At 39.9% G+C, this 14,135-nt stretch overlaps 1 protein-coding gene across 3 annotated transcripts in view; it reads right to left on the bottom strand.

Annotated features, from left to right (window-relative positions):
* The window catches only part of sfmbt1 (Scm like with four mbt domains 1), a 63,461-nt gene that overhangs the window by 19,658 nt on the left and 29,668 nt on the right, over positions 1–14,135 (bottom strand). Inside the window, exons 11-15 of one of the 3 annotated variants that reach the window (XM_034167186.1) lie at positions 9,883–10,009; positions 3,398–3,511; positions 3,204–3,246; positions 3,062–3,129; positions 2,812–2,951 (exon numbers count right to left, since the gene is read on the bottom strand). In XM_034167186.1, the coding sequence (XP_034023077.1) occupies positions 2,812–2,951; positions 3,062–3,129; positions 3,204–3,246; positions 3,398–3,511; positions 9,883–10,009 (492 nt within the window). Of the gene's footprint in view, positions 1–2,811; positions 2,958–3,061; positions 3,130–3,203; positions 3,247–3,397; positions 3,512–9,882; positions 10,010–14,135 lie in introns of all 3 variants that reach the window. The other 2 variants (XM_034167185.1, XM_034167187.1) reach the window with 2 other exon arrangements.

The raw sequence follows: 14,135 nt of genomic DNA, 5'->3' as shown, positions 1-14,135 counted from the left end.
GGTAAAAACAAAAATAGTTTGAACACTCAGCTCGACAGTGACTGATTCAACATCCTGCAGCTAAAAGCTGCACTCACTCACCTCAAACAAATTTTTGTCCATTGCTCAAACTCCTTAATCTTGTGGTTTTGACTTAGGTTTGTATGCTAATGGCATTAGTATTTTTAGCAGCTGGGAGCTTCACCTGCTATCTCCACTTAATATATGATTAATGGAGCTCATAACCTTTAATGTCCACAACAATGTAAACCGTTAGGAGAAACACCGCGCAGTCCCCAAAATATGACTTAATATAATTTCAAAACCAAAACAAAATAAGCCTTCTTTTTGGAAATTATTGGCAGCTTGCAAACCAACATAGTGCATTAGCACCACCAACTGTTTGGGAGTGGAACTGAAATAAACTCAATGAATGCATTTTGGTATATGTTGTCAAAAATAGCCCGGAAACATGCACCACGTGAGTAAAAACTCGGATTTCTGGCAATTTCTGGAAAACTTTCATCACTGAATTTATGTCTCATCAGACCAGAGAATTTTGTTTCTCATGAACAGAGAGTCCTTCAGATACCTTTTGGCAAAATCCAGATGGGCTGCCATGTGTCTTTTACTAAGGAGTGGCTTCCTTCTGGCCACTCTACCATACAGGCCTGACTGGTGGATTGCTGAAGAGATTGGTTGTCTTTCTGGAATGTTCTTCCTCCACAGAGGAATGCTGGAGCTCTTGCAGAGTGACCATCGGGATCTTGGTCACCTCCCTGACTAAGGCCCCAATCACTCAGTTTAGATGGGCAGCCAGCTCTAGGAAGAGCCCTGGTGGATCAGAATTTCTTCCACTTATGGATGATGGAAGACACTGTGCTCACTGACCTTCAAAGCAGCAGAAATGTTTCTGTCCCCTTCCCCAGATTTGTGCATCGAGACAATCCTGTCTCAGAGGTCTACAGACAATTCCTTTGACTTCATGCTTGGTTTGTGCTGTGGCATGCACTGTTAACTCTGGGACCTTATACAACCCCTGGAAAAAATTATGGAATCACCGGCCTCGGAGGATGTTCATTCAGTTGTTTAATTTTGTAGAAAAAAAGCAGATCACAGACATGACACAAAACTAAAGTCATTTCAAATGGCAACTTTCTGGCTTTAAGAAACACTACGAGGTCTGTCAGAAAAGTATCGGACCGTTTTATTTTTTGCAAAAACCATATGGATTTGAATCACGTGTGATTGCATCAGCCAAGCTTGAACCTTCGTGTGCATGCGTGAGTTTTTTCACGCCTGTCGGTTGCGTCATTCGCCTGTGAGCAGGCTTTGTGTGAGCAGTGGTCCACCCCTCTCTTTATTGCGAATAAATGTCTGAACGATTTGGAGCTTTGCTGCATCAAATTTTTCCAGAAACTGTGAGAGACCTCCAGGTGGACACCATTCGGAAAATTCAGATGGCTTTCAGGGACCATTTTATGGGGATTACACAGATTAAGGAGTGCTCCAGCCGGTTTAAAGACCGCCCACAGCGTCTGAGAGCGCAGCGCACTCTGAGCGCTGATCGTCAGGCTGACACCCCGCTGAAACAACCAGATCATTTCCAATGTGAAGGCTTTGTTGATCCGGGACGTCGTCTGACTTCCACAAAAAAGGCATAATGGACATCAGCACTTTTTCGGCACATTCCACTGTTACAGGAGTTTTTTTCATGGAAAAAGAAGCGGACGGATGCGCCACCGTGCTGCTCATTGCTCGAGATAAAACCACCTCCGTGTTGGTCTCACAGGATGGCTTTGAGATGGATTTCAGACGGCTGTCGGTGGCTTTTTAGTCGTGTGACTATCCGACATATTGTGCATGAGCTGGACATGCTCCAACATGTGCTGTGAGGCTTCATCACGGCCTTGCTTTGCGCCATGCGGCTTTTGCAACATTGCGTGATGATTTACCCTCTTTTAAGAGTTTGATAATCCTCTCCTTTGTTTCAACTGACATCTCTCGTGTTGGAGCCATGATTCATGTCAGTCCACTTGGTGCAACAGCTCTCCAAGGTGTGATCATTCCTTTTTAGATGCAGACTAACAAGCAGATCTGATTTGATGCAGGTGTTGTTTTGGGGATGAAAATTTACAGGGTGATTCCATAATTTATTCCTCAGAATTGAGTGAGTCCATATTTTTTTCCCTCTGCTTGGTCTAAAAAAGTAACTGTTACTGACTGCCACAATTATTTTTCCTGATTTCTTATAGTGTTTCTTAAAGCCAGAAAGTTGCCATTTGAAATGACTTTAGTTTTGTGTCATGTCTGTGATCTGCTTTTTTTCTACAAAATTAAACAACTGAATGAACATCCTCCGAGGCCGGTGATTCCAGAATTATTGCCAGGGGTTGTACGTAGACAGGTGTGTACCCTTCCAAATTATGTCCAATCACCTGAATTTACCCCAGGTGAACTTTAATTAAGCTGAAACATCTCAAGGATGATCAGTGGAAACAGGATGCACCTAAGCTCAATTTTGAGATTCATGGCAAAGGCTGTGAATACTTACATACGTGTAATTTATTTATTTTTTAATAATAAATCTGAAAAAAATCTCTAAACTTTTTTCACACTGTCATTATGGGGTATTGTGTGTAGAATTTTGAGAAAAAAAATGAATTTTATCCATTTTGGAATAAGGCTGTAACATAACAAAATGTGGAAAAAGTGAAGTGCTGTAAATACTTTCTGGATGCACTGTATTTCCAGCAGTTACAGAGATATGTGTGAAGTATTGGTGGAGACATGTTCTCAGAGAACTCTCTCATTCAGACTAGTTTCTCTCACCTCTTTGAGCACAAGGACACAGTTCCCGGGACCAATAAACTGAGGCAGCTCAGTAATGCGTCCTTTGTTGAGGTAAGGCCCAGAGAAACAACGATGATTGAAATAAATCTTAGGACAGCAGTATTTACCATTTCCCTGACCTGCACATGGACACAACATGCAATAAAACTTAAGAATCACAAGCAATCACAGTTTGGGAACATTATGACAAATACCTCCAACGACTGATGACCAAAGACATCCCACCCACCTGTGTCTGACTGGCTAACCGCCTGCTGTTTGACACTGTCAGGTGACGAAGACTTTGGTGGTGTTCTGCAAAGTGATGAAAAACACTGAAATGCTGTCGAACATAATCCAATAAAATGGATAAATTTCCTAACTACACTTACTGTTTCTCAGGCTGCACTACAGCAATTTTCTTCTCTTTCTCAACTAAACAAAAAGGAGAAATTAGTATGTGTCCAGTTACACAATTACATTAAGCTGCTAATTTGGAGGCCAGAGTGAAAAAGCAGTTTCACTCTGTTTGTTAGCTGAAAGCAGATGAGTAGTGCTCAAGGTGACAACTCCACACGTGTTGTACCTGAGGGCTTGATTGGGTAAACAAGTGGATATCCGTTTGTCTCACACCAGCTGACAGGAAAGATGTCCAGGGAGTTGACATGAATTATCAGCTCTGGCATGGGTTGTTTCAGTCCTGGACACACTCACAGTAATTAGATAAGCACTCCAGAGCCTCAGAAAGCAGTACGATAGACGATATTGCAATTATGTCAAATTAATTTCTAGAAATTCTGACATACAACAGTTTTCCAGCTTGACATTTTGTTGGATTTTTGTACAATTTAAAATAGTAATATACTGTGTTCGGTATGATTTGAAGAAAACTACTGTTGGGCTATTCAACTAATTAACATGGAATTTAGGCAAAAGCAAATTATCATTTTATTACTTAACAGCAGCGACCAGAATTATGCTAAAAAAACAAAACAAAAAAAATGCTTTGGATTTGTATCCCATAATTCGAGAAACTGTAAATTTATTACTATCCATTGATAGTAAGCAGGTTAATATGTGAACAACCACCTAATAATGTGTAAAGAGGATATATAGTAACAAATTCAAATGGATGTTTGCAGTAGGTTTTGCACAAACATGTCATTATTATACAAACTACAGGTATTATGGCTCAAAAATCTCATAATACAGCATGGAAAGTAGTTGGTTTAGTTGATTTAAGAAAATAAAATAGGGTCAGAACATACAAAAAAAAAAAAAAAAAAAAAAGCAAGTCCAGAGAAAACAGATCAAAAGAATGTATCATACCCTCAAGCCTGAAGCTTTCCAGTGATATAGCTCCCAATTTTGAACCCCACGTAAAAGTGAAAAAACTTTGGTACCCTAAAAACCCATATGGAGCCGGAAGTAAAAAGTCCTACATTTTACACAGAACCAAACTATACCTCGACTCTACACAGGCATAGTATTAATCTTGTTCATCTTTCATTTGTGAAATGTGGCAGGGGTGGGATTTGAACCCGGACCCTTCTGAACTGAAACCAAGCGCATTAACCCCTTGGCCACCACCCCTCAATTCATTTTCTTAATAATATACTAAAAATGTGCTAAAAGCACATATGCAGTACAAGTTCCCCCTCCCACCAACCAAAATATTTACTGACATCTCCAACCCTAGATGAAAGTGTAATATTAGCATTAATGATAATCAAATTATTATGAATCTCAGAACTCAAGGATGCTGTGTAGCCTTGACTATCCAGAATTATCTGAGAATTTAAATCCCAACACCAGTAGAGATATAAGAGGGTTCTCTTTATTCCCCTGGCAAAAATTATGGAATCACCAGCCTTGGAGGATGTTCATTCAGTTGTTTAATTTTGTAGAAAAAAAGCAGATCACAGACATGACACAAAACTAAAGTCATTTCAAATGGCAACTTTCTGGCTTTAAGAAACACTATAAGAAATCAGGAAAAAAAAATTTGTGGCAGTCAGTAACAGTTACTTTTTTAGACCAAGCAGAGGGAAAAAAAATATGGAATCACTCAATTGAGGAAAAAATTATGGAATCATGAAAAACGAACGCTTCAACACATCACGAGTATTTTGTTGCACCACCACTTTTATAACAGCTTGCAGTCTCTGAGGCATGGACTTAATGAGTGACAAACAGTACTCTTCATCAATCTGGCTCCAACTTTCTCTGATTGCTGTTGCCAGATCAGCTTTGCAGGTTGGAGCCTTGTCATGGACCATTTTCTTCAACTTCCACCAAAGATTTTCAATTGGATTAAGATCCAGACTATTTGCAGGCCATGACATTGACCCTATGTGTCTTTTTGCAAGGAATGTTTTCACAGTTTTTTCTCTATGGCAAGGTGCATTATCATCTTGAAAAATGATTTCATCATCCCCAAACTTCCTTTCAATTGATGGGATAAGAAAAGTGTCCAAAACATCAACGTAAACTTGTGCATTTATTGATGATGTAATGACAGCCATCTCCCCAGTGCCTTTACCTGACATGCAGCCCCATATCATCAATGACTGTTGAAATTTACATGTTCTCTTCAGGCAGTCATCTTTATAAATCTCACTGGAACGGCACCAAACAAAAGTTCCAGCATCATCACCTTGCCCAATGCAGATTCGAGATTCATCACTGAATATGACTTTCATCCAGTCATCCACAGTCCACGATTGCTTTTCCTTAGCCCATTGTAACCTTGTTTTTTTCTGTTTAGGTGTTAATGATGGCTTTCGTTTAGCTTTTCTGTATGTAAATCCCATTTCCTTTAGGCGGTTTCTTACAGTTCGGTCACAGACGTTGACTCAAGTTTCCTCCCATTCGTTCCTCATTTGTTTTGTTGTGCATTTTCGATTTTTGAGACATACTGCTTTAAGTTTTCTGTCTTGACGCTTTGATGTCTTCCTTGGTCTACCAGTATGTTTGCCTTTAACAACCTTCCCATGTTGTTTGTATTTGGTCCAGAGTTTAGACACAGTTAACTGTGAACAACCAACATCTTTTGCAACACTGCGTGATGATTTACCCTCTTTTAAGAGTTTGGTAATCCTCTCCTTTGTTTCAACTGACATCTCTCGTGTTGGAGCCATGATTCATGTCAGTCCACTTGGTGCAACAGCTCTCCAAGGTGTGATCACTCCTTTTTAGATGCAGACTAATGAGCAGATCTGATTTGATGCAGGTGTTAGTTTTGGGGATGAAAATTTACAGGGTGATTCCATAATTTATTCCTCAGAATTGAGTGAGTCCATATTTTTTTCCCTCTGCTTGGTCTAAAAAAGTAACCGTTACTGACTGCCACAATTATTTTTCCTGATTTCTTATAGTGTTTCTTAAAGCCAGAAAGTTGCCATTTGAAATGACTTTAGTTTTGTGTCATGTCTGTGATCTGCTTTTTTCTACAAAATTAAACAACTGAATGAACATCCTCCGAGGCTGGTGATTCCATAATTATTGCCAGGGGTTGTAGAGTTTATTCTAGATGTCAGTAAACATTTTGGTGAAAAGAACTTGTTTTGCATAAATGCTTTTCAGAGATTTTAGTATATTATACAGAAAATGAATTGCCTCAATTGTACTTTTTATTTATGCATGAAAGAAAGACTGAACAGGATTGATACTAAGCATGTATAAAAAACAGGAGTTTGTACTATATGTCCCACATGGGTTTTCATAGCACCAAAGGTTGAAACTGAGAGCTATATAACTGGGAAACTATAGGCCTTGAGGGTGCTATTTTTTTTTTTCTGGCTCATGGTGCTATATCTTTTCTGGCGCACCCACCAATATAGATTTAATGAGTATGGTTTTCTGTGAACACAGAAGGGGTCTGTGTTTATGCTGTACTAAGGATGACAACATGTTTATTTGGTAGTATAACGGCCTTAAAGTGTAGGTGACACGCAATGCCATGTTTAATCAATATTTAAGACTAAAATTAAACACCAGTTTGAAATTCATCCTTTCCTGGTGCACAGTTCTTGAAGAGACAAATATTCATAGTTTGAACTGTGTGCCACTAAAAACTAGGAACTTCCTGGCGAGTGCCGACATTGGACAAGAAGGAGGAAGTGGCATCAACTCCAGAACCATTATCCCAATTGTCCCATTAATTTTAATTTATGGATTTTTACAGGCTACTGACAGCCCCATTTCCACCGAGTGGTTCGGGATGGAGCTACACCGTGTTTTCATGTCAGAACGGTTAATTTTTCCCCGGCAAAATGGCACGTGGAACACTTATATTGACAAGCTCATACGCACGGTGTCCATGGATACTCCACTCGACACAAAACTGAGTATTTTCAGATGATTTTATTGTTTTCTGGATCACGGGATAATGTCGTCGCGTGCAGAGTGAGATGTTATGAGCACATGAGGCCCTGTGAGTCTTTTAACTTGCAGCGCAAAGCGGCTCGTTAACAAGAGAGCCTCAATCCATCAGCCGCAATAATGGATTACAGCCGGGTGCTGCTGGCACCAAACTCCCGTGTGACAAATGGACTTTTCTTCAGCCAAGACAGAAGGAATCATTATTCTCAGATGGCATTTTGTAAAGGTGGCTAAGTTTAAAAGATTATCTCACTGAAACGGGCAGGTAAGACAATATTATTTACTTCTTGTGTGAATGGTTTTAATATTTAATAATAACGTGTTACACTACTAACATACAGTACATTAAATGTATTCAAGAAGGAAACAATATTTATTTTAAAAAATAGCTGATATTTTCAGTCCCTAATTTTTCTGATGACACAGATAGTAAAACTATGTTTTTCAGTTGATTACAACCAAAGAGGTGGCAAAATAAAAAAAAACGTTTATCACCTCCACCCATGCCAAAATCGCCTGCATTATTTATAATCACCATTCTGTGTTCTGAACTCTGCCAATATCGTCAATGTTGTCAGACTAAAGATTTTCCTCCAAAGTTTATTGTGAGCTAAATAAGGCTCTAAACCATAAATGCTGTGTCTCCCACAGCTGCTTCAGAAACACCTTCAAACTAGACTTAAAAAAAAAAAAAGCTCCACACCAGAAAAAATTAGTCCGGAAACAGCTCGACCTCCGCTGTGTTTGCAATTGAACAGCGTGTCATACGCAGGTTGGTCATATCGTGCTGCGGCTGAGCAGCTGCACAAAATCACTGACATGTTGAACTGTGGCTGAATGACGCGATCGAGGCAGCCTTCACACCAGCGGACAAGTTATTGAATGCCGCGCGAGTGGCCATCCAACCCACTCTCAGCCAGAGTCGGCTGGAGTCCAGGTGCCACCCATGAACACCCAACACCACTCACAGGGTACTTATAGAAGGCGGGACCATTTGAGCAGCCAGCACGAAAGTAGGGAGCAGGTAACCACTTTCAAGCTGGATGTGCGAATGGCCCCACATTTTCTAACTGTCCCACAAGTGTGCCGTGCCCCCTCAAGGAACAATTAAAATAAATGCAGTGCCATGCCCCCCCGCCACACAAATGAAATGGCGTGCGAGTGTGTGGTCCCCCCAGCAACACTGCCATTGTGTCATGGGTCTTCCACCCCCAAACCACAATCCAACATTGTGGAGGTGCAGCTGAGGTGAAAAATGCTCCAACGGCGGCCGGAGGGCAGTGTGATCACTGTCCAGCGCTGTGTGCACATCTGGACGGCCTGTCACATCCATAAAGGATGTCATGTATTACATTCCCTCCCATTACAAAAAATAGGACATTATGATCATGTCAGATATGCACAGCTGCGTGCCCATGCAAGTTGCTGTATGTGACAGGCTCGTACGCACAGCTGACTGACATGTCTGAGCTGTGGACCGCCCAACGTGTCATATTCTGCATGTCCCTCTGGAGGTGGGATCAAAGTAAAGTGTAAAAAGTTTATAAAGTGTATCGTATCACCACGCAGCAGTGCACACATGCCGGGACTACAGAAAAAAAATAAAAAATAAAAACAAAGGCTCGCTCCCTGGCCATCGAGTGGACAGCCACGTGACACGTGGTCACAACATGGGGGTTTGAGTGACAGGGAGACCAAGGGGGCATGTCGCTCAGATCATGTCAACGCAGGCTCACCAACGCTGTCAGGTGACACTTGTCAGGCGTGAGCGACAGTGAGGTGTTCAATTACAAGAAACAGTGGTAAAATAAAAAAATACAAGCAATGATGTGTGATGGCTTTGCTTAATAATTATAATAAAACAATGATCAGTACGTCATGAGAGTCCGGCCACACACGTGCATTGCTGTGGCATGTTGTGAGTTGATGGCAGATGTGTTCTGCCACTGTGAGTGGCACTGATCAGGTGGGCGTGTCGCAGACAACCCGCAGCAGTTCAGCTCTGTACCGTCGCTGCTCACAGCTGGAGAACACATATCCTACCATATAGACCACCACCTCTGAACAATCCACCACGAGGCGCACATGTCGACATGCTTTCCTGAGGTGGTACTAAATAAAAACATGCAACGGCGTCAGTTCATGATCATTCAATCATGTCAGTTCATTAATTCCTTTGTTCATGTACAGAGGAACGTTAATTGTTGTATTGTCTACTCTTTATACCAGGAATTAAATATTTACCAGACAAAACACAATCCACTTGATCCGTCATTTCCAACACAGACTGTCGCGTCATCAGGCATTAATTACACATCACAAAAATAGTGAGGGGATCTTTAATCCTGAAGGAAATTGTTTTGCCAGTACTGAAACAGTCACAGTAAATTCTTTTTTTGTTGTTGTTGTTCTTTATTTTATTACAGTGAGAACAGAATTATTACCAAATTGTCTTACATTTACACAGTGCATTGATTGTTCTTATAATGTTCTGTGCTCTCTCATGAATAAATCATCTAAAGTCTGAGGTCATTCCTGGCAGCTGGCTAATGTTTGTGATGTCTCATCATAGCGCCAAAATCAAAGTTGGCTTCAATTACATTACAATACTGTGCAGAAATTGACTATAATTGCTACTTTGCATTGACATTTTCTTGATGAAACCCATTTATTTCTACCCCATCTCACCTTCAAGGTTGAGCCAAATATACTGCCCTTTGACCGTGGATATGGTGGCCACGTGAATGTTCTCAGGTGACAATGGATTGACAGCCTCCAATTTCATAGCCCCTTTGAAGCTGTGGTCACACTGTTCCTGGGACATTAAGAGAGGGTGAAAATGTCACTGAGATGTTGTGATGGGCGAGTGCTTTTCATCATAATAATGTTCCATATTCAGGTCTGGTTTAGAAGACCACTTATTTACATGATGCCAACACTGGTACACTGATCACTCTGGAAGCAACAGAAGCAGCAACAGCAAAAAGAGACATGGTGACAATTTATGTTAACACGAGGAGCTTTATTTCTCTACAAGTTGACATTTTTTTGTTTGAAGTTGCAAGTCAGCTGACTGTGCAAATACAAATTTTCTGATGATTTATGATGAGTGAGAAGATAACTGGCAACCATGGATGGGACAGCTGATTCCTTTGAGATTTGTGAAACACACAACCAACAATTTGGGGGGTTGTTAAAGGGGTGTGCTTGTGACCAGAGGATTCTTGGTTTAAATCCCTGTCAGATTAGAAGGTCAAAATAAGCCGTCCAGTAAGGTCTTTGATACCCAAATTGCTCCCGGTGTGCAGTTGAATGCATTGCATGGCAGCACCCTGACATTGTGTGTATGGGTAAATGAGATGCATTACTGTGAAGTGCTTTGAGTATGAAAGCACTATATGCATATATAAATAGTCTATTTACCATTACAATTTCCCCCACATAGCAATTTTAGACATTTATGCAGTGTGGTGGTTCTTCTCTTGTGCATCTGCGTTTTCTTTACTCAGCAGATCTGGCCAAGGATCCAACAGGTGACACTGTTGACCCTTGGCCTCATCCTTTTGACCCACTTTCCTTTATAGTGTTTCATCACATACGACAATCTGTTTCCGCTCAGCAATGTTTCTGAACAATTTCCTGGTAAACCATGTTGATAATGTTTAAGTTTATTCTTATAGTTGACATTAACTTTTCAAACTTTTAACAGCTTACAATCAAGCTCTTTACTGCATACTTACTGGACTACTGGACAGCTGCTGATGCACAAACAGGAAAATGCTTTTACTGTGATGCACATTCATGAGAATATGTTACTAAGAGTATCGTTACACATTCAGCATACTGCTGGCTGCAGCACATTTGCCCGCAACAGCTGTGCTTCCTCCTTCATGGGTTTGGGGAACTTCTGCATAACACTGTAGCTAATTGTGTCAAATTCTTACTGGATATGCAAAATGTGTGCCAGGTCTGCACAGATACAACATCTAGTGTGGATCGGGGACAAACAGCTACTTTAGTCCTCTGCCTGAATCTAAGTCAAATCTGATAATTCAGCTTTCACTTGTAAGCTTTGGATACTGAGGGAATATCACTGGTTAAGACTTGTTTTTGTGAGTGTTTTGTGCAAAGCTGAATAACTGAAAAATCCAGAAGTGGAATTAAAAGCATTGGTAGCATCAATAATACCTTTGAATGTGTAGGAAAGCTTGCAAAAAGTGAAAATAAGACAGAATAACTTACCTGGTTGAAACTTGAGAATTACTCAGACTGAGGTTATGTTTGTTTTTGTTTTTTGTTTTTTTTTGGGGGGGGGGGGGGGTGGCAGTCAATATCAGAGACTGGATAACACAGGTCAAATATTAGATGCAACCTCCGGCAAACTATGATTAAAACCAATTTTAATTTTCACGCAGGCCCATTGCATTAGAGCAGGGGTGCCCAATACGTCAAACGCGATCGACCAGTCGATTGCAAAGATCGCACTGTGGGTAGATTGCATGGCATTAAAAATTGTACACAAGAAAATCCAAATGTGTAGCAAAAGTTAGTACAAGCTAACTGGTAACGAAAATGCTAACCACTCCTAAGATTCACACAGGAGTAAAATAATGAGCTAAGATTCAAGGTTGTTGCACTTAAAAACTAACAGAAGTGTTAGACATGTAGCAGAAATAAAAGAAATGACTACAACCTTATGCTATTTAGAAGACCACCATTCAATCCAGTCACCAAGGAGGCAATCTGTCCAGGAAAATGTTGGCATGTTGGTGTATTTACATTTTTTGTTGGGTTTTTTTTTTTTTTTTTTTCAAACTCTGGGCTGCTCTGTGACTGTCCTCGCTGTGGTTAAACTAAAAACAGCTAAAGGCCTGTGAGGCATTAACAATACATACCAATGCATTTTTTTCCCCTCCTCTTTTCAAATACACCTAAAGTCTTTTTCTGAGGACAGCATGATGAAAAAGCACAAATAAAACCTTTGTCAATAAAAGGTAATACTTTCTGTAAAAATACACAAGTTATCCATTCTTCCGGCTCAGCTGGCAAACCAGGGGCAAATCCAGACAGAAAGAGGGTGTTGTGAGGGAGACGCACCCCTCACAACACCCACAGATTAAAGGTCCACTATTGAAGACATTTCTTCATACTACTAAATGTTACTACTACTTATAATAAAAACAACAACTAAAACGTTTAAGTCAGTATTACTCTGGGCCTAAGTTTTACTCCAGTTCTGCACATACCGTAGTTTAATTGCAATCCATGTTTAGCGTTTGTAATGTAGGTAGATCATTTTGATTTTGTCATTTTAAAAGTAGCTCGTAAGCCGAAAAAGTGTGCACACCCCTGCATTTAAGCAAGTGTTTTGTGAGGCCTTTACAAAGCTAGAACATATGAGGGGCAATTGAGCATGACCTAGAAAAAGTAGGGCATGGTTCTACATCTTTTGCATAGCATGTTCATCAAATTGCAGTGTTATATTTTTCAGAAACAAAGAACTGCAAACCTTGGTGCTGCCACCCTGTGGCAATCACACATAAAACTTATATCACAGGTAGGGATGGGTATCGAGAACTGGTTCCTTTCGGGTATCGTTAAGAAATTATTTGATCCACCGACATCAATAAGCTTTGTGCTTAACGATTCTGTTATCGGTCCTTCAGAGTGGCCATTATTTTGGGGGGTGTTTGTCAGGAAAATGATCATTTCTCTATATTGATTACATACCCTGCAGCGGGTCTGTAATCAACTTTTCTGCAGCGCGGCTTTGCTTTGAACCTTGAACCAATCGAAGCAGTGGTTCACAGATTGAAGCAATGCTTCGATCTATTGCTTCATTTATTCTTTCTTTCGCTTAATTTTCCCCGCTAAAACCCTAAAGAGCATACATCTGTGAGTATTATTTACCTTTTCTATGTTAAACCGACCTGTTATGGTCTTCTGAAACAGTTGATAGATGTATTTTATGACTTAAAAACGGGAGCGATGCTAACGCATTAGCATGTCTATGGCATTTTCAATGTTAAAAGTTAGTATTAAGCAGTTGCAGCTCTCATCACGTTTGGGTGCATTTGTTTTCAAATTGTAATATTTCTTAAATGTATTTTTGTTTATATATTAATAATCTAATGATTGTTATATACAATATATACGTATTGTATACAATTTTAGAGAAACAGACAAAAAGAACCTGAATAGAAACAACAGAAAATATAAAAGCAACTAACAATGAACATACATACATAAATAAATACATACATACAGAAATAAATAAGTGTTTCCTGTGAACACCTAGTGACTCTTACACCTAAATTTCATCCCTGTCTTATTTAAGTTTAATGACAGTTTGTTTCGGTCAAACCATATTTTCAGTTTGTTAATTTCTTCAGTGATTTCCTCCAGAACTATCTGCCAAACTAGAAAACTGCTGCATCCTAGTAACAGCAGAATACTACTGGAATGAATATGAATAAGTTGTTTTTTTTTTTCTCACCTAAATGGATGCTGCACTCACTCCAGTTTATTGTCTGGAATAGTCCCAGACTGCATTTCAGAGCTTCTAGAATTCAAACATTTTCATGCATGTGGTGTTGGGAGGTAATTTTGGGTTTCAGCTTTTTTTGTTTATCACCACTTTCATCCCTTAATATGTCAATAGTGAGTCACTTTTGTGACTCCTGTCTTGTTGCGAGAAAGAAACGACAATCGTCCTCCGTTCTGTTCACACAGCTCCCAACGTTGCGCGGCTCTCTGACGAGTCAAGTTAGAACGATAGAATCCAGTCGGAATTAATAACTTCAAAGCGAAACACTGTTTTGTTTATTTTTATTTATGTCCAGAGATCAAGGATACAGTGACCAATTTCATATTTATTTACTTTAAGACTCAATGAAGTACATAGAAAACCTGTAAAGCCTACTTTTAGTACAAAATTCACA

This window comes from Thalassophryne amazonica, chromosome 3, assembly GCF_902500255.1.
Source record: "Thalassophryne amazonica chromosome 3, fThaAma1.1, whole genome shotgun sequence".
NCBI classification, from domain to species: domain Eukaryota; kingdom Metazoa; phylum Chordata; class Actinopteri; order Batrachoidiformes; family Batrachoididae; genus Thalassophryne; species Thalassophryne amazonica.
Note: the sequence above shows the minus strand (reverse complement) of the source record. Positions and strands in the feature narration are given on the sequence as shown.